The sequence below is a fragment of the Anser cygnoides genome, chromosome 2 (assembly GCF_040182565.1).
Source record: "Anser cygnoides isolate HZ-2024a breed goose chromosome 2, Taihu_goose_T2T_genome, whole genome shotgun sequence".
In the NCBI taxonomy this organism is placed as follows: Eukaryota; Metazoa; Chordata; class Aves; order Anseriformes; family Anatidae; genus Anser; species Anser cygnoides.
The window spans coordinates 20,113,230-20,133,945 of NC_089874.1; the positions used below are offsets into that span (position 1 = coordinate 20,113,230).

General features: G+C 52.0%; 2 protein-coding genes across 5 annotated transcripts in view; one reads left to right on the forward strand and one right to left on the reverse strand.

Moving 5' to 3' along the window:
• Positions 1–4,336, reverse strand: part of MLLT10 (MLLT10 histone lysine methyltransferase DOT1L cofactor) — a 129,679-nt gene extending 125,343 nt beyond the window's left edge. The window contains exon 1 of the mRNA XM_066991621.1: positions 4,320–4,336. The gene's annotated coding sequence lies outside the window, so the exon portion shown is untranslated. The remainder of the gene's footprint in view (positions 1–4,319) is intronic.
• A 1,296-nt stretch (positions 4,337–5,632) lies between these two features.
• Positions 5,633–15,162, forward strand: SKIDA1 (SKI/DACH domain containing 1). Of its 4 annotated transcripts, XM_066991624.1 has the most exons (3): positions 5,633–5,844; positions 7,229–8,026; positions 8,646–15,162. In XM_066991624.1, exon 3 carries the CDS (start codon positions 11,151–11,153, stop codon positions 13,791–13,793), a length of 2,643 nt encoding a protein of 880 aa, XP_066847725.1. In that variant the 5' UTR covers positions 5,633–5,844; positions 7,229–8,026; positions 8,646–11,150; the 3' UTR covers positions 13,794–15,162. The 4 variants fall into 4 exon arrangements, with proteins under 4 accessions (XP_066847725.1, XP_066847724.1, XP_066847727.1 ...); XM_066991623.1 differs by lacking the exon at positions 5,633–5,844 and having other exon boundaries at positions 6,347–8,026; XM_066991626.1 differs by lacking the exon at positions 5,633–5,844 and having other exon boundaries at positions 6,347–8,026; positions 9,527–15,162.
• Positions 15,163–20,716: the final 5,554 nt, after the last annotated feature.

Here is a 20,716-nt window from a genome sequence, read left to right on the forward strand (position 1 = left end):
AGCCCTGAAAAGCTGGGTTAGTAAACTCTGGAATTTAGATTATATCCGCCTTAAACATAACATAAGAGTTTTCTTTAAAGAATAATTCATTTCAAAGTTTGGATTTTATGAGATATGTATTAATTCATTGGATTTTTATTAAATACATTTACGTCGCATCATAACAAAACCAAGCCTCAGATTACTTTTCTCGTATAGGCATACCTCCATGCAGGATTTGCTAAATTAACATTCCATATAAATTAATAGCCTTTTTTCGTGTTTGTTGTGTTATGATCAGCAGTGTGATACTGTATCGTGTCACAGGTCACATTTATTTGATTTCAATTTAGGCATCGTATCTGTACTACACAATAAATACGAGAAACGACATGCTGAATTTCCCATCAAATACCTTAAATACAGACCTATTTTAGATGGATTTGTATAAACAAAACACATATATCTAATATAGGCGTGGGAAAGGAAAAGCTGGTTTGTTATATGCTAAAGCAAATTGGAGTAAATCAACCGCATCCGTGGGCTGTATAAGCAATCCTACTCTGCTTTTCCCAGTACCATTTGGACACAACAATGTTACTTTTTTATTTAAAGTGTTTTCTTCTCAACAAGGGGCCACCACTTCCCAATCTCAAAAACACGCCCCAGAATATGTTAATTAATTGTATTGTGTCTCTGAAAGAAAGAGGTTGCCAAATGCAATAAAAAAAAAAAAAAGTCTTTCGATCAGTGAGCTCTGTTCCCACTGCTAGTTACCATCTAATTTCAATTCCCCACATATATACATACATACGTTTCTTCTACGATTTTGACCATTAAAAACTGTCGAAGAGCGAAAGTCTAACTTGACCACATAGGGTGTATCTGGGAAGCTTAACATTCCTGGCGAATTAAGCGCGCAAGCCTCGGATCACTTTTTGTCAATCTTACTATGGTAGTTCTGAGTCGGGAATGTGGGTAATTTTTATATCGTGGTACTTCCCAATTAAAAGTAACAACAATGCTCCTTTGTGGAAAAAATATATAATATACGAAACACGTCGACGCATTCCACACAAAAACAACATAAACAGCAATGAAGAACGGCAACAAACGGTCTCTCCCTATTTTTTTAATCTTCCTTTTCAATAAAATAGTTTTCCAATAGTAATATATCGTTTCAGGAAATACAACAGCATTAAATGTCTTTTTGAAGGACGCTTTCTAAATTTGCAATTACCTTTTGAAAATTACCAGGGAGCAAGTAAGAGTAAATGCATCTCCGGAATACTCAAGTAGGAGAAGCAAAACAAAAAAATTTTTTTCCCCTCGATTTTAAAGTTAATGCCTCGAGATATTACCAGAGCGGTGCTTTCCTATTAACTATTTCTTGTATCTTCGGCTTTCGAGTAACATAGATGCTTTTTACCATCTGAACTGAATCGGGCTTTTATTTGGAGGAATCCCACAAAAGACTGCAAGTTTACAGAGTGAAAGAGAAGTCCCAAACTGTATTATCTTAAACAATGACTGCAAGCATGCAACTTCCCAAGTGTGTGCGTGGGGGGAAAGTCACTTTAGAATTATTTTCAGCTAGGTGCTATCTGTAAACATCATCCGTTAACTTCTTTTACTTGTTACTCACAGAATATGTAAAATGTTTTGGTTTTTTTTTGGTGATACGTTTAGAAAAAAATAGCTAGACATCAATTCTAATGTTTTCAAATCAATTCCCACAAACTCTAAAATAACTTGCTAAAAATAATCACGGTTCTCCTAGAAAGGATTTTCTTTTTTTTTTTTAAATAAAAAAAAAGTTCTCTAGAAATCCTTTCGTTATCAAACACGAGCCCCTATCCGTTTTAATTTAAGCTTCAAGAAACAACGTGCAAAGACACATTTTTTTTTTGCCTTAGAAGATCAAGGGCACTTGTTGGAAATTTTCTTGAAAATGGAGTTAGTCGGTTCTTCTCTACGTAAATATAGGAGAAACTGCAGGTCTGAGTGGCGCACCGAAACAATTTGATTTGTAGTTATTTTTTAGAAAAAAGAAAAAAAAAGACACACTTTTCCTATAAAACAATTTTTTTAAAACCGACATACAACAATCACTTGGAAAAAAAAAATCCAGACTTCACGGAGTTTAAACGAAACAGGATAAGATTAATCTTCATTTTTATAAACAGACCATTAAGACGAGTTCCTTCCAAATTTCTCTTTGGCTACATTTATTACTCCAAATCCTGCGGCTCGGGGCTGTTTCTCTCCATTCCTGCGAGGAGTCCCGCTCTCTAAAATCCACCCGGGAGCAGATGTTCCTTCACGCCCGGCTCCGGGGCAGCAGCGGGCCTTTTCCCCTCTGCCGTAACACGTGAGTCCCAGCCTCGCAGGAGCTCCCCCAGCGCCTCGGCAGCCCTCAGCTCCTCAGTTACCCGATTTCTCGCTGGAAACCCCCCGAGTTGCCGCGTCAGAGACCAACACCGGCTGGCGTCGGGACCCGCCCGGGGCCGGGGCAGCTGCGAGCGGAGGCAGCGCGCAGGGAGCTCCCCTCTCCTTCCAGCAGGCAGCGGCCTGCGAACAATGGGGCAGCGCTCGGAGCAGGGGGGGCTCGGAGCAAGGGGCTCGGAGCTGGGAGCACCTCCCCGCCCGCTTCCCCCGGAGCGCCGGGCTCAGCCTTTCCATCTCCCCCCAGCTTCACCCTCTGCTCCCCTCACGGCTTTACTCACCCTCCACACTCTCCCGCCCGCAGCGCCCAGCGCGCTGTGCCGCGGGGGGGGGGGGGGGGGGGGGGTGACCGGGCTGGCCCGCGGCCAGCTGCTCCAGCCGAGCCTATCCCGGGCTCCGGGGCAGCCCTCGGGCCCCCCGCTCGCCGCCCTGACCTCCCGCTGCCGGCCGGCCCGGGCCCCGGCCGCCCGCCGCCCGCATGCCGTGAGCACTACCAGCAGGAGAGGAGGAAGCACTACAGACGCCGCACCTGGGCGCTGCAGTGCTCGCCTCTTCCCTTCAGGGGACGGTGCTGCACACAAAAGGCCGCGCAGCATTGTTCTCCTCCCTGACCCCCGCGGCCCCTCGCCCTCGGGCCGGGAGAGGGGAGAGGAAGCGCCGGGGCCGTTCCCCCCCCCGGGGGGGGGTCCCCCCGCCGCCATTTCCTTCCCCCACACTCGCAGCCTCCTCCCCGGGGGGGGCCGCCTCAGGAAGGCTGGGGAGGGGGGGAAGCCACGGGAAAGGAGAGAGGGGAAAAAAAACACACACACGCGCACCGCCGCGGCGGCTCGATTTAAATAATTGCATAATATTAGGATTTAACTTATAAATGTTTACATTCGCGTGATTTGATTAACGTCACGTCTGATTTCCTGAAAGCCGCTGACGAGGTGCTTTATAACGGGAGATCGCCCGCAATATTCAACAGGCGGAGACTCCCCCCCCGCACCCCCCACCCCTTCCCTTCGAGGGGCCTCCTCAGCCAGTGTCCCCCCACACCCCTCCGGGGCCCGAGGCGCGGCCGCCCCCGCCGCCCGTTAGCGCCGCGGCTCCCGGGCGGGCGCTGAGGAGAACCGGGGAGGGGGGGAGGAGGGAGGGGGCGGGCACCGGAGGCTCGAGCGCGGCACGAGCGCGGCCGGCGCGGGGAATTGTGGGTAGGAGAGCGGCCGGGGGGAGGGGGAGGGGTGAGGGGTCAGCGCCCGCCGGGCCCCGCGCCAAGGGCGGGCGGCGCCTCCGCGGGGCGGGCGGCACCCGGCGGCGGGCGGCGCACGGGGACGGGACCGGGGCGATGGGGCTCAGCCCCGGGACGCTGGGGCTCGGCGGGGCTGCCCCGGAGGAGAAATGGGGCCGCGGCTCGGTCCCCGGCCCCGCACCGGCCGCCTCTGTGTGTGTGTGTGGAGGGGACCGGGCACGGCTCGGCATGGCTCGGCACGGCTCTGCCCGGCCGCCCTTTGTGGCGGTGCCGCTGGGCCGCGCTGGTGTGCGCGCCTCCCCGCCCCCACCCGCTCCTTGCTGCGATTTATTGCGTTTGCCAATAATCGCCCGTTTCCACACGGTCCCGGCCTCCCCCTCCCGGCACCCGGGGAACGTGGGCCGGCGGAAAAACACCTCAGAACATGTCCAAAACACCTCAAAAACACCCCAAAACACCTCAAAAACACCCCAAACACCCACCCGGGCCCCATCCGCGGCGCTGCGGCCCGGCCCGCTGCCCGCGCCCTCTCCTCGTCCCCCCGCAGCCCCGAGGCGAAGTTCCGCCGGGCCCGGGGGGAGGGAGGAGGGCCCGGGCCCGGGGCCGGCCGCCTTTGTTCCCGCATTGTGTGCCGGGGCCGGCGAGGCGAGGCCCAGCAGCTTACCTCCGTGCCTCCTCGCTGCCCCCACACGCACGCCTTCCCGCCGGCTTTAAAATGCCCGGTCCACCTCGGAAGTGAACCGCAGCCGTCGGGAGAGTTTTGTGTTCCGCTCTTTTTTCGCTCCGCGCTCTCTCTCTCTCTTTTTTTTTTTTTTTTTTTTTAGCGTGAGATTAAGTTGCCGAGCACGTTGTTGCAGGCTGTAGCCCCCCGCCTTGGTGAACGGCCACGTTTGGGACCCTCCGAGGCCATCCTGATCCTGCCGGGGGAGCTGAGGGCACCGGCGGCCTGGGCCTGCCCAGGGCAGAGGGCCTGCATCCAGGCAGCGGAGCTGAGCAGGCGCTGGGTTCTGATCCCAAACATAAACATTTCTACCCCAGACAGCCGCATGAAATAGGCATTTTAAAGCTAAAATGTAGAGGAGCCCTGCCCTCGGACGAGGCAAGCAAAGAGCAAACCGGCGTGACGTAAAAATGCACCTCGGTGTATTCCTCAGCGGGGAGGGCTCCTGGCTGGAGTTTGGAACAACCAAACAACCAAACAAACAGGAGCATCACATCGAAATGCTAACCGTGAAGGTTAAGGGGGAACAACCTCCGAGAGGAATGCACTACCCGGGGGGTGGATGCAGAATCTCGGTGTCTCCTGTCTTGCAAAAAAAACTGGGATTTTTTTCCCTTTTTTTTTTTTCTTCCATTTTTTCCCCCTTGCGACCAGATCCGAGAGGATCCCGTTTTCTGATTCCTTTGTAGCCCAATCGGTGTTTAGCACCCAGCCGCACGGGCAATTCCCCCACACATCCCCCCCAACCAACCCTTGCTTTAATCTGATTATGATGAGATTTGCTGATACAATGAATATTTGCAATGATCCCGGTGTCTCAGTGAATGGGATGGATTTCCAGCCTCCCGTCTCCAAGGCTCACACACACACGGGGGGGCGCGACCCCGCTCCTCGGGACCCCAGCACCCAAGGGCGCCGGGGGAGCCCAGCCTGGGGCCGGGACCCCCCTCCCCAACACCCCCTTCCCAGCTGGAAAACGAGCCCCCCGGGCCCCTGGTGTCTCCCCTGCCCCCTCCCCAGGCAAAGTGGAAGGCCGGTTCCTTTCACAGGGCCGCATTACAGCCCCCAAGGTAAATAGGGACTCGTGGGGGGGAGAGAGGGGGGAGAAGGGGGAGAGGGGCTTCTCTTTGATAGCGTTTAATTGGAATTGAAACATTCTAGGGCTGTAAACATCCTTTATTTATTCAGCACACATAAGCGGGCATTGTTTTATCACCATCATAATTACGGTGTCCTTTAAGCTGACTGATAGCGGAGGAGATAAGGGAATGCGCCTGTAGCTCCAGCTCAAATCGCTGCCTCTCCCCGGGTCACCGGGATCCGCACAGTCCTTGGAGATGAGGAGCGCCGGAAGACTGCGGCCTGGCCGGCCCTTACGTCATGGAAGTGATTTGTACCACATTGCTAATTTGGTGCAATTCATAACCTCCTGATCTCCTCTGCTCGCAACCCCTTGTCGCTTCGCAGGGTATGTTTTTTAGGATGTAGCTCCCCGGCGGAGAAATTACGAGCCATCACCTATGTGCAGGAGAGGATCTTATTTCCCAATGTTTGTTGCTTTACCTTTGTCTAATTAAAAATGCAAACTTTTAGGAGCCTTTCAGAACAAAGCCTCACCAAATCCCCTTTACGTCCAAGGATTTGCAAATTTATAAAGGCTGCATTGAATTCAGCATGGGTCAAGGGGCAAAAAAAGGGTAGAAGGTCACTGCATTTTGATTATGGGTCAGTAAACAACATGGCATGTAGTATGTGTCCAGAAACTCCAGCTAAAAAGTATTTTAAAACTACCGGGAGCAGCAAGCTCAAGAAATAGCCTTAGCCTGCGACCATTAAAAATTGCACAAAATTCGAAGCGCAAGGGACGCCCCAGCCCCCACGGATAAATTACAACTTAAAAAGCACTCGGCAGAATTCGACATTGCTGCTTTGTTTAGGAAAAAAAAATGAAAAAAAAAAAAGAAAAAGAAAATACCCACTGAAACTCCTAGGCATAGCGGTGTTGGCCAGATTATGATTTTTTGTTCGGGCTGATGGTTGGCATTTCTTTGTCCTACATATTTAGGAGATTTAGTTATACGTTCTCATTTGTTGTCACACCAGAATTTACGGCAAATTTTACGTACTACAGTCACATTTGGCTGACTTTAAAATAGCAGAAGGATCCCATTATACTGTTCTTTGACCCTATTATATTTACGTTACTGGACTCTTTGTGATAGCCTCTAGCTGCTTTCTGTGTCCTCCCTGAGCAAAATATGCACAGCGATATCTAAAAGCAGGGTATAGGGCTAGAAAAGAAGTTCTCATTTGCAATATATATTTCTGCTCGGATCCGCGAAAGCAAAAGGTTTATTTAATGCTTGTCAATACCTGGAGACACGGCCCAGCACTTAACAAATAATAATAAATAATAATAAGACTCTAATAATGTGGCAATCCTGGTGTGAAAATGCACGTGACCTCTTTAGGTTTTCCTGAAGATTTTCAAAAGATTTCTCCCCATTAGTACAACTGCTGGTGGACATCGCTGTTGCATTTCCCAACTCCACGTTTAAAAGACTGTAAATGGTGTGTGCATTACTTCATTGCAGAAGGAAGAGGTCAGGCTGAATTGCGCTGGTATTTAAACATAATCATCCTATGAAAATAAATCAAAACATCGCGTAAAAGGAGTATTTCAAACGCTACGTGCATTTTCTTTCTGGAACAATGTGGTTAAGCGCTTCCCCGCGAGGACGTATATTTTAACACAAGTTTACAAAAATGAAAGTATACGATTCCCAATAAATGGGAATAGGTCTACGGCGAGGGATTATGAATATTATTTTTTCTCTTTCTTTCCTAATGAGGTTTATCCTTCGGCCAGACAGCTTCAAGACTGAAACGCTACTGCCTATAGAGTGGAGATTGCAGATTGCACGCTACTCAACGTGAAAAGGAGCACGTTTGATTGATAGTCTCGGGGTGGGTGTGTGCGCGCCCTGGGCTCACAACTCCGCGGAGTTGCATGCAGGCGGGCTTGGCAAAAGCGGGCATCTCCGGGCCTCCTGATCTGCAGAAAGGCGAGCCAAACCTCCGTGCCTTTAATCATGTTCATCTTTGATCGCGACTGAGGGGGACACCGGCCACGGAATTAACAAAGAAACTCCCTCGGTTTCCAGAGAGGGCCACGCGTCCGGCCGGCTGCGCGCACACACGCACGGCACACCGCCACGCGGGCGTCCACGCAGGCTGCGAGCGAGTAAATTAGTGCCTAACTTTGCACCTAATTGCTACCAGGCACCTCGATTTTTTGTTGTTGTTGTTGTTCTGTTTTAATTTTAATCCTTTCGGCCGCCTTTCGCCTTCGCAACCCCGGCCTTAAACGGGGCTCGCTATTGATCGCCGTCCCCTGCGTGCGTGCAAACCCACCCCAAAGTGCCCTGCCTCGCGTGTGCGTGTGCGTGTGCAAGGGGCCCCCGGCGGCCCTTTATCAGGCTCTCCCCCGGCGGGCTCCAAGACGACCCCGGATGCACAACGTGTGCTGCTGGCCCGGGGAGAGCCGCCTGGCTCGCCTCGCACGCAAAAACCCGCTGGAGAAGTAGAGGAACAGAGGGCTCCGGGGGAGCCGGGGAGAGGGATGCGGCTCAGAGGGCGTGCGGGTGCCCGTAAGTACGGGGGGCGGCTCACGCCGCCCGCCGCCCCTCTCCCCTTCCACCCGGAGGCTCGGGGCTGTGCCTAGCCGGGAGCAGAGCTCGGCCAAATAGCCGCTCCTGCTCCGAGGCGTTGGATAGCGCCGGAATGAAGCAAACAAAAAGGAGGCATTTTTGAAATAGTTGCCGGATCCCGCTGCCAGGCTGTCAGCTGCAGGGACTGCGGGCGGCCCTGCCTGCGAGCCCCCGCACAGGAGCCCAAAGCACCCCAAAAGCCTGCAGATGAAGGGCTTTGCAGCCCAGAGGGGCTTTTATTTCCCTTGTTTCTTTTTTTCTTTTTTTAAAAAATTATTTTAATTTTTATTTTTTTAAGGGGGGTGTTTTGTGTTTTTCTTTTTTTATATTTTTTTTCTATTTTTTTTTCCTATTTTTTTTTTATGTCTGCTGAAAAGCTTTCCCGGACTTTACTGCTCCCTCACTGTTGACTCCCTAGCCTTAACCTTAAAGCAGGGGGAGGAGAGCAGCGGGGAGGGGGGTGGTGTGTGTGTGTGTGGTGGGGGGGGGGGGGGTTGTTGGCGGCGTATAAGTACATCAGGAGGAATTTTGAAACGACCCTTATTGTCTCTCGCTCTAGAAAGACCACGATGGTTCCTTTTTAACGGGAGCAGCTGTTTTCCCTCGCAACTTCGCTCGCAGCCCCCCGAGCACGGCTCGATGCCTCCCTCCCGAAAGGCGCACGCTGCTCCGGCCAGCTGCAGCGCCGGCTGCCCCGGCGGCTGGCATTAGCTGCGACGAGGCATTGTTCCCCCGCTGCCTCTCGGGCGCGTTTAAAGGCTGAAATATCACGAGATCCACCCAGTGAAGCCTTTGCTAATTCGAGGGACGAAATGTAATTCGCTCTAGCTCCGGTTTCTCGGACGGGAAGGCTCTCCTTAGCTTCCCGAGGGGAGAAGGAGCCACGGCGGTTTCGTGCACACATGGATTAAGTTGAACAGCGGCGATTTTTTTACGTCTGCGCGGAGAGCAACAGTAGTCCAGGGCTGACTTTCCTAAATCTCTGCCCTCCGAGTTAGAGGCTCCCTTCAATAGACTTCCTCAATTTCCGGATGCACTCCTCGAAATTCCCAGGTCTCTCTAGAATTCCTGCGAAACTGGGGGCTCGCCTGCATTTCGCCTTGGCATGCGAGGCTGCCTTTTTGGCAGGGCGATCGCGCTCTTTATTTTAGCTCTACCTGACGGGGTAACGCGAACTCCCCGCACCATGTTGCCAATACACGGAGTGGATATTGACATTCGGAATTGAAGCCTTTTTTTTTTTTTTTTTTCCTCCTTCCCTCTCTTTTTTTTTTTTTTTTTTTTGCCAAGTCCCAGAAATCTGAGATGTCTCATTAATCTCACGGATATGTCTAATTCTGGATGTGCAGCGATACATAAAAGTGCTCGTGTTTGCAGCCAGTTGAGCGCTGGATGCACGGCAGAGCCTGGTGATTTTTTATTTTTATTTTTATTTTGCAGCGCCTAACGTGCAAACCGCGAGCATCATTTCAGTGTGACAAGGAAGAGGCACGCAGCTATCGCAACGTTTTTCGAAACCGTCGTGGCTGACACTCGAATAATTTCACGTTTCTCCGAAGAGGTTAAACCTTCGCGCTGCTTCTCCGGATTGATTTCAGGGGGCTGCTGTGAATGGAACATCAAAAAGCTGCGGCAGGGCTACCCCGAGCTGAAGATGCGAACTGCAGAGCAGGAGCATCCTAGCCCGTTGCGGTGCCGTACATTGTGTGTGCCAGCACTTTTTTGTCATTACGTAAAGCCTCTTGGAAGCACCTTGGATATTTCGCATTCTCCTTTCTCTGCTGGAAGCAATCAGCACGCAGGAATCCTGACGTGGGCTCGGGGACTATAGGGCATTCCAGCTCGTGATCCGGCGCGGTTAATTGTGAAAAGTGTATACATTTCTGGCTTATCTATGCTTTGTTATGGGTCTGACGTGAGCCCACGTCCTCCTCCTCCCCCCTCCCGCAACGTTACAGGCAGGATTTCGGTTAAAAGTGGTACAGTGGCGCGGTGCGGGGACCCGCGATATCCAGGCAGCGAAATAACCTTAGTCCCCGGCTGTAAAAAGCTAATTAAGCAGAAGAGGAAAATCAAGAGAAACTCGAAAATGTAAGTATTCCCTCTCGTTAACAGCCGAGCCTTTAACTTCGGAGCTCCAGGAAGGGAAATACCAGGCTGTTCTGCACGTTTTCGCTAAGCTTCGCTTTCCGCACAATGCAGAATAAAATACCAGCTGAAAACGGTTACGTTACCGAAGAATTTTCCACCGCCACGATCAGACTTATGTCCTTTAAAACCACGGCGTGCACAAAAGAGCACCGTTCGGCCGAAAGAGCCTGAAAATACACGAAACGACACGGGAAAAAGCGTGCAAATCCTTCGTCTGGAGCTAGCGAGGAGGAAGTCTGAGAGGTCTGAGTGTATTTGAGCTCAGATTGTTTAATAGAAAGATTTATATACTAACTGTATTATTTACTTTGGGAGGGGAGGTGGCAGTATAAGGGTATGCTAATTAGTGGGAGATTTTTTGGGGGAAGGGGTGGAATATCAATTTTTATTGCATCACCTGTCAGGAGTGTCCAATCAGCGTTGGCTTTAGGGGAATTAATTGATGAAGGTGTCTCCGGACGAGCTCACTTCACTCTGTCATTTTATTTGTAGCTAAAGCAGCGGCGGGAATAGCAGCTGCATTTCTTTTCTCTTCCTCCCTTCACATTCCATTATCATAGTTTCCAATGGAAAAGCAGGGAATGAAAGGGAACAGGTACTGATCTTCAGCAGCAACTTAGAGAAACACTTTGGCAAACCTGATTTTTAAGATTATACACCGATTGTAGTCTCACGGGCTTTTTTTTTTTTTAATTTATTTTTTTTTCTTTTTTAATTTCGTCTAAAGTTTGGCACTTCATTCACCAGGAATAACAGCCTTTGTTATATTTTATTAGCAGGATGCCTTGAGACAAATACAGCATCTGGCTGAGGATTGTGTGTGTGTGGCTTTTTCTTTTTTTTTTTTTCCTTTTTTTTTTTTTTTTCCTCTCTCTCTCTCTCTGCAAATGCTGGGAATAATTTAATTCACGAAATGGGAGACCTGAAGTCGGGTTTTGAAGAGGTGGATGGCGTGAGGCTCGGCTACCTCATCATTAAAGGAAAGCAAATGTTTGCACTCTCCCAGGTTTTTACAGACCTGCTCAAAAACATCCCGAGAACTACCGTGCACAAGCGAATGGATCATTTAAAAGTCAAAAAGCATCACTGCGACCTGGAGGAGTTGAGGAAACTCAAAGCCATCAACTCCATCGCCTTCCACGCCGCCAAATGCACCCTGATCTCCAGAGAGGACGTGGAAGCCCTGTACACATCCTGCAAAACCGAGCGGGTCCTCAAGACGAAACGGAGGAAAATCGGCCGGGCTCTGGCCTCCAGCGACCTCCGGCCGGAGCCCGCTGCCGCCGACCCCTTCTGCGGCTTCTGGAAGGAGAACAAACTTTGGCTGGGGCTCAGCGACCCCCCCCGGCCCCTGCTGCCGCTCCGGAGGAAAGCCCTGCGGCCGGGGGCCGCCGCCTCGCTGCCGGCCTCTCACCTACCTCACATTTTTAGTAAATACACTGGCCACAGCCACCCAGACCTCGCCCGGGCGCCTCGCAAACCCCCCGCTCACTATGAAACGGCGCCGGCGGCGGGCGGCTGCGCGCCCCTCCGCGCCCGCCCCCCTCCCTCCGCCGCCGCCGCCGCCGCCTCCTCCGCGGCTCGGCCGCGGCTCCCGGCCGCCGGGCCCCCGCCCCTGCCCGCCCGCTGCCGCCGCCGCCGCCGCCGCCACCGCCACGGGGCGGCCGCCGCCGCCGTCGCCGCCGCCGTCGCCGCCGCCGCCGCCGCCGCGGGCGTGCTGGGCCCCCCCGGAGGCGCCCGGCGGCCCCTGGCGGCGCCGCGGCCCTGCCGGCCCCGCGGAGCCCCGCGGCTGCCGCTGCCGCTGCCGCCCGGCTTCGGGCCCCCGCCGCCGGGGCCGCCGGTGCCGCCGCCTCCGGCCGCCGCCGGCTTCGCCGAGAGCGGCAGCAGCGACTCGGAGTCCAGCTGCTGCTCCGGCCGCGCCGCCCACGACTCGGACTGCGGCTCCAGCCTGTCGAGCTCGAGCGAGGGCAGCTCGGAGGAGGAGGACGAGGAGGAGGAGGAGGAGGACGAGGAGGGCAGCGGCGGCTCGGAGTCCAGCGAGGGCAGCTCGGAGGAGGAGGAGGAGGAGGAGGAGGAAGAGGAGGAGGAGGAGGAGGAGGAAGAGGAGGAGGAGGAGGAGGAGGAGGACAGCACCTCGGACTCCGACTCCAGCTCGGTCTCCAGCCAGGTCTCGGTGCAGAGCATCCGCTTCAGGCGCACCAGCTTCTGCAACCCGCCCGGCGTGGTCCACGCCAACTTCTTGTACCATCTGGCCGCCGCCGCCCCCCGGCCCCCGGCCCCGGCCCCGGCCCCGGCCCCGGCCCCGGCCCCGGCCCCGGCCCCGGCGGAGCCCGGCGGGCCGCCCGCCCTCCGCGCCGCTCCCGGCGGAGCCGAGCCCGAGCCGCCGGAGGAGTGGGGCCGCCCCGGCTGGGCTCCCGCCGGCCCGGCGCTGCTGTGCTGCTCCGGCGGCCTGGGGAGCTGCTTCGCGGAGATAAGAGCTGATAGGGTATCTGAGCTCACATTCCCACACTCTGAATTTTCCAATAATGCCAAGAGTACTGACCTAACAATTAACTGTGTTGCAAAGGGGGCCTCTTCACCTAGCCCAAAGACAAACAATGCATTTCCACAACAAAGAATACTCAGAGAGGCAAGGAAATGCCTTCAAGCAACTACTACACACTGTGCAGATAACAATACAATAGCTGCTAGGTTCTTAAATAATGATTCTTCATCAGCGGCTGCAAATTCAGAGAAAGATTCCAAAATCCCTCATTGTATTGAATTTGCCACGGATTTGCCCTCTTTACAAACTGATCCTGAGGAGGATGCTGCTTCTCCAGGGGCAGCAGCAGCTGAGCTCCAGTGCACTGATACAGGCAATAAGGCATTGCCATTCCTGCACAGCATTAAAATCAAAATAGAGGACAGCAGTGCGAACGACGAGTATGAGCCTGACCTTACAACACATAAGCTAAAGTGTGAGTGCAATGATACTAAGGATGAGTTTTACGGTGTGACTGAGAGTAATAACCAGGACGCTTTATTAACAGCCAAGGAAGATTCTGCATGCACTGAGAAAGAAACCACTTCCTTAAACCCGCTGACTCAGAGTCAGGTCCTCTCATGCACTTTAGGTACTCCAAAACCTGAGGATGGGGAGTATAAATTTGGAGCGAGGGTGAGAAAAAATTACAGGACACTGGTTTTGGGAAAGCGACCTGTACTGCAGACTCCTCCAGTCAAACCAAATTTGAAATCAGCTCGAAGCCCACGTCCTACAGGTAAAATTGAGACACATGAAGGAACACTGGATGATTTTACAGTTAACAATAGACGCAAAAGGGTAGCCAGCAATGTAGCATCAGCAGTGAAAAGGCCATTTAATTTCATGGCAAATTTTCCCTGTCCACCATCACTAATTATTGGCAATGATGGGGATTTGTTGCCAGCTTATTCCTTAAACACCACTAAGGATTCCCAACCACCTCACAAGGCCCATCCTGTATGGAAATGGCAGCTGGGCGGTTCTGCAATACCTCTTCCACCTAGCCACAAATTCAGGAAATTTAATTAATAAAATAGTTTGGAAAATATTTTCTTGAACCACCTTTAACTTTCTTACGTTTTTAAACTCTGCAGGATGGTTTGTACCAGCCCATTAATGCTATACACGCTTTTGGAATCCTGTTTTATCACATTGTGAAGACAGAAACCGGATTACTATTTTCTTTACCGTTACAACCGTGGTTTTTGTTTTGTTTTGGGTCTTTTTATTTTTTTATTTTTTTACTGTTTCATTTGTTTTTGTTTTTGGTTGGTTGGTGCTTTTTTTTTTTTGCCTTTTTTTTTTTTTTGGTTACATTCCACAGAGTACTTCAGGCTAAAGACTCAAGTTAAACTCAGTTATTATGGTAGAGCTGGAACACTTTACTGTTTAAATGCTAATAATGCACCAGTACCTCAATTCAACTGCTGCAAATAAATGTCAAAAGGTTGAATAATAAATATTAGAATGAGCCATTAAATTTATGCACTAGATTTCGAAAATGGAAGTCTAACTGTTAATTCAGTTAAAGTTTGTTAAGTTACATGGTTGCACAGTAAGGGTTCACTATAATTCAACGTGGCAGCAGCCTACTTTTCGGGAGCTTTGTTTTCGGGTGCAGGGGTGTCTTTTTCTAAGAGCAGTTGCACTTACTCGTTTTTCTCCGGTTTGCAAAGGCTGGGGTCCGCCTGCGACCCCAGGACTGGGAAAAGCTGCCTCATCTGAAACCAGTAAATAAATGTGGAATTCTATTTTTGGTAAAGGGTGTCTTTTTACTTGTACAGCCACTCTTTGCATTTGGAAAGCCTTTTTTGTTTCACCCAGAGGTCTTAAATAAGGTTACTGTTACCCACTAATGTCATACTTAAGTTGTGGTCTGAACATGCCCCTTACAAACTTGCAAAGCAACTAAAATATTTGCCCGGATAGCAGTACAATTTATGGTCCAGCCCCTCACGCTGGCTGGAGGAAATAGCAAAGCAGTAAATACAACACAGAAAGTGAAACGAGAGGCCATAAGTGGCGAGAATACCCAAAATGAGAATACCATGTTATTCAGAGCTCTCTGGCACCAAAACTCAGGCATTTCTACCGTAGCACACTGCCCGGTTTTATCCTCATCTCTTGCGATTTGATTGTTGTTGTTTTTTGTTTCCATACCATCCTCTCTATGTAGCAGAAACGTTTCTACTGCACGTGACAATCAGAGGCAATTATCTATATTTGCACTTAATATCGAAATAGTCGAACAGGCAGACTTCTAGAGTCTAGCCCTCGGTGAGACATGCTGGTATAATATATTGTGATGATGGAAGCAGTAAATCAAAATTATGGAAATTTGCACTGTTGAAAAGCATGCTTTAGCTTTATTTTCAATTAAAAACACTGTTTAAAAATTCCTGATTCCATACACTTTGAATTATTGCAGAGTTACCCACGGTTTCCTCTCCGTTTGTAAGTTCACTGGTTTTATTTGGAGGAAATACGCTTCAAGAGGTTAACTGTTTCCCTCCCTCCCCCCCAGCCCCTCCGAAAGAAAGGGGAAAAAAAAAAAAGGCAAAAAAAAAAAAAAAAAAAAAAGGCTGCAGGCCCGAGAGTCGAGGCAGGGCTGCTCGGGGGAAGGTCTCTGTCTCGGGGGGAGGACGGGCACAGCAACTCTGAAAACAATCTGAAAAGTTTGCAGCTTGAGAAAGGCAGTTCTAATTGAGTTGCTGAATCAGCAGAGTTTAGGATGAATAATTGCTGGTTTCTTTCTTTGGATTAGCTTTTTATTTATACTAGATCATCCCCAAATTAAATTTTAAGGATTCCACTCATCGATCAATCCCGGGAGAATAATTTATCGTAAATCAAAAAAAAAAAAAAAAAGAAAAAAAAAAGAAAAAAAGAAAAACAAAGCAACAATGTAATGTTTACTGTGTGACTCAAAGTCAACATTTCTGATGGCAATCCGCTGCCTGGTTTTCAGTTTTTTAATTCCTGCCTTTTGTGATGCCCTCTCCCAACCCCTCGTGTCGCTAAATATTCCGAGCGGCCACGAACTGATTTCAGCTCTGTTTACTACATCCACCGGAGTTTTCCTCTCATTGTAAAAAGGCCCAGGCTAAGAATACCTGCAGCCAAATATATTTAGAAAGAGTAAACAATTGCCTTTCAGTGGAGTTACCCTTCCCCCCTGCATGCACACGCACACACACACACACACACACTCACGCACACACATCACTTTAAACTGCCAATTGCAAAAGGTGCATTGCATACTTAGCCGCTCTGCTGAAATTACGATGGTCGTGAAAAATCTGCTTACTGAAGTTGTTCTGAGATGAATGTTTACATTCGCGTGTTTAGAGCCGCACAGATTACAGCCTTACTCCCAGAGAACTGTAAAGACGTACCAAACGTACTGCTCAGGAAAGCCCCCAGCTCTGGTAGAAAGCCGTGTCTGCTTGACAAAGGTCTTCCCTTGACCAAAAAGAAAAAAATAAAAGAAAAAAAAAAGGAAAAAAAAAAGGAAAAAAAAGAACCAAACGCAAAAGCTACAAAGGTGCAATATGCAAACTCGAAACCTAAAATTTCGCCTTGCCAGTTAAACAACGTATCACTTTCAAAGTAACTCTGTCCCCTGACCCTGTTTACTTCCAATTAGAGATATGCTGATTTGGCCAGGAATTGTAAATTACAGAGGTGCCTTTTCAGGTTGCCTAAATAATCCTGGAGGGGGAGGAATAAGCATAAATTTATACCAAATAGGCTCTGCAGAGTTGAGGACGTGAAATATGGCGCCCGGCCCTGCCAGGGGCTGCGGAGCCCTCAGCGGAGCCCAGACCCAGCCCCGGGACCGGGACCGGGGACCCGGGGCAGGCACCGGCCCGGGCCAGGGCCCTGCTGCTCCGCCGGGCTCCCCTCCACGCAGGCAACATCAAAAGGCAAGAAGTTAAACAGCCAAATAATTTTCACACGTGTACACCTCAGTTTAGTGCAAGTCACTAACAGAAGCCTTCATGTTTTTACTGCCGTTGGAGAAATTAGCCAGGTACGATAACACGCAGGGATTAAAAAAAAAAAAAAGAAATGGTATTCTTTAAAATTCTGGTAGTTTGGTAGCTGTTTCTGACGGCATTGTGATTATTATTGCGACCAGAGTTCATTATCATTTCGGCCTTAATAATATCAAGTCATATCACTGAGTTACGTATAAATAACCCCTTTTCTCCTAGAAAGGTAAGTTCTAAGAAGGAGGAAAAACAAAGGTGTTCCAGCGAGCCAGGTCACAGCGTTGTTTTAATGTTTACAGGAGAGAAAACGCAAAATGTATTAGTAATGAATTGCCACCATTTTCTAGCTCCTGGTGTACACACAAACCAACAGCATTTTGTAAAGGAAAAAGCAGTCTAGGGACGTGCGTGTACTTTCTGGGCTAGCCTCCATAGGTATTTGCCACGAGTCGAGCTCATTGACACATTTTCTGGGAAGATTTCTGTTACCATACTGAAGACAAAAGAAAGTTTTGGACTGTTTAATTCTCTAGAGCATTAAAAAGGGAACACGTGTAATGCCTTCAGCAACGAGGTGTATTGCCTTAAAACATGTAACTTGCAGTTTACAACAATTTACTTTAAGAAGTGATTGTTCTATAATCTACACTTACTTGACTACAGTGGGATAATCTCTTTACTGGTTGTTTATCTAAAACACCACTACAAGCAATAATGCAAAATAGTGGTAGCTGTTGTATGAAGTTTGCTGTTCAATCATTCACTTGGTGATTTTTTACATGGTCTCTGATCCTTTTTCCTATAACAGATTTAGTTGCCAATAAATTAAAGTTTCTGCAGAAATGAGAACAATGCTATCATGTTTTTGTTTGTTACTGTGCACACGTGTGAGTAGTTAAGACGTGGAGGTGTAAAAAAAAGCGGCATTTTCTACACACGGTGGTGAGCCGGAGGAAAATTTCCTCTGTACGCAGCATGTTAGAAAACGTGACATACAGATAACGTTGTTAATCGTGGTTTTTATGGTTAAGATGATTACTGGAAAGAATATGTAATGGCTCATCCTCGGATCTGTTCGCCCAGCTCCTACGTACAAAAGCAGGGCCATCATATGAATGTGAAAACTAACAGCTAGAAAAATCAGGGCCAAGGCGCTGGGCTCTACCTCGCTAAAGTCACACTCACAGACATTACCCATGCACAAGCCTCCCCTGGTATTTCAGCCCTACCATCGTGTTTAAAGAAAGCTCGGTGTAACCGCTCCTTGGCTGGGCGCGGGGCAGCCAAAGAGCGGTCTGAGAAATGCAGGGGACTGCCCAAAGCTCTCGGGAAGGGACATGGGGACGTGGGGTGAACTGATTTTAGGCCTTCCACGTCGCATTTTTTTACTGTTCTGATATAATTATTTGCCATGCCCTAGGCCCCTTCTCTCCCTCTCTCCTTTTCACTCCGAGGCGGCCTCACAAGCCCCAGCTTTAAAAGGCCCTAGATGTTTTGCATGAAGCGCTCACAATAGGGGTTGAGAGAATTGACAGTTTCAAAAACAAGGCGCCCTGTCCTTTCCAGATGCCGAGGACCCCTCTCCCGCACCATCTCTCGTTTGCTCCTCGCTGCTGGTGGCTTTATCCTTAGCATTGCAAATACACGGCAACAGCTGTGTTTGTAAACAGGGGGGAGAGTTCGGCGGGAGCCGCCGCCGCCGCTCCCTCTCCTCACGGCGCGCTGCCTCCTCGCCTTAAATATATATATATATATAACAAATATGGAGGGAGAGAGAGGAAATCTAACGAGCCCAGCGGGAGAAGCGGGCCCTCGAGCGGCCGGAGCGGGCCTGCTCGGCGGCCGGGCTCCCGCAGGCCGCGGGCGGCGCTGAGCCGCTCTCGGGGCGGCCCCTGCGCGGCGGGCCCGGGGGACAGCGCGCCTCGGGCCGCCATCTTGCCCGGCGCCACACGGCCGGCCCCCGCCGGCACCCTCGGCGGCCCCGCCGCTCCCGGGGCTGCTCCCCGCGGCCGGGGGGGTGGGGGGGCGGGGGGCGGCGCGGCACCCCGCGGGCCCCCGCACTTCAAAGCGGCCCCTCGGCCCCCGCCCCGCGCCCCCCTCCGGGGCTCCTCGGCCGGGGCGTCCATCTTCCCCAGACCCTCCGCCCTGCCCGCTTTGTGCGCGGGGGGCCGCGGGCTTCTCCTCCGCCGCCTCGGCCCCCACCGAGCCCCCGGGCAGAGCCGGGAAGGGGACGGGGAGAGGGGTCGGCGCGGAAAGTGCAACAGGGCTGCTGGCTTGTCGCGTTTAAAAACGCAGCCGGGGCTGTAAAGCGTGTGAAATTACGCACTGGTCTCTTAAAGAGTGGCTAATTTATAGTAAATAGCCGGGGCTTTGTAAATGGCTTTATTATGTTGTTTCTTGTTAATTGTTGAGAAAATCCCCATTGTTGAGTGTGAATGGCTTTATGAGCTAACCTGGTCTCTGGTGCAATCGAGGGGCAGTAAATGGCCGCTCCGCTAATGTGGCCCGGAGCGAGGAGCCGGGGCCGGCCGCGGTGACCTCGGGGCCGGGCCGGGCCGGGGTGGCTGAGCCCCATCGGGCCGGGCCGGGCCGGGCCGTGCTGCGGCCGCCATGACACGGACGCCCCGCGCCCAGCCCGGCACCCTCCTTCCCCTCGCACCGGGGGTGGCAATGCCCCCACTCTACACCCTCACCCCCAGACCCCGCCGCCCCGGGGGGCTCCCCCAGCGCCGGGCCGAGCCCCCCGGCCCCGTGGCGGCCGCACACACGTGCAGGGGCCGCTCCTCTTTGTTCGCCGCCGCGCTGCCCCCCGGCCCCCCGGCCTGGGGTGCCCCTGCCCCCGCCGAGGGGCTCCCCCGCCTTCCATCGCGGCCTCTGCCTCCCACCGCCGGCCTCCACCTCGGGCCCCTGCCCGGGGGAAGGAAGGGGGACCCGCAAGGAACTTCCCCAAAACTTCGCCCCCGGGCTCCCCCCCCTTAACCCGGGGCTGCCGGAGGAAAGCGGGGCGCGGGGGCTTCCCCCTGCCGCCGCGCCGCGTTTCGGCGGAACGCCCTGCGAGCGCACGTGGCGGCGTGTTATAAAATATAAATCGCGATGAAATGTAAATTCCACCCCAGAAACTTATCTCGGGCTATTCTCTTTCCCGAAATCTCCCTCCCTCTGATTTCGCTATTAGGAGAAATCCCCCCGGGTTTAGAGCACTTGTTTCACTTTTTTTTTTTTTTTTTTTTTGTGCAGCCCACATCTGTTGGCTTCCCCTCCGCGGCTCTCCCTGCGGGGCAGGCGGGGGGCCGAGGCCGAGCCTCCCCGGGGCAGCCCCAGCCCCAGCCCTGCCCCTCGGAGCCAGGCGATTTTCCCCCGGTGCCTTTCGGGACCGGGCTCGAATCGCGAACGGGTCGGCTGCTCGGCTCCCTCCTTCCCGGGACTCGCTCTCGCAGTCCTCTTCCAGGCTGATTAGTGCTGTCGGAGCAGGCAGATAGGGCTGTACAGCCCATTTCCCTCCAAACAGGATGTTTCCATCAACCTGCATTTGGTTTTCCCCAAAGAGCAGCGGAGAGTTTAGCTGGGAAACACGTCCCGGCTAAACCCTTGCCTTCAGCTGCCACTCGGGTCACTTCACATCTTTGTATTATATTTCATCCTGTCATTCCCCTTTCTCTGCCTTCCCGGGCAAAATAAATAAACTAACAAACAACCGGAGCCTTGCAAAAGACGCGCTGGATGGCGAAGCGGGTGCCGGCGGCACCTCCCGGGCGGCTCCGAGGCTCGGCTGCCGGCCCCTGCCCGCCTCGGTGCGGGGCCGTGCGGGGCCGTGCGGGATGCGGCCCCCGGGCCGGCCTTCGGAGGCTTCTTTGTGCCTCGGTGCGGGAGGGACAGAGGGGCTGCGAGCGCTAAAAGCGCCGCGGAACGGGTGCGAACATGTGGTTTGGATTTACCCACGGTGCTTTCGCATGCCCC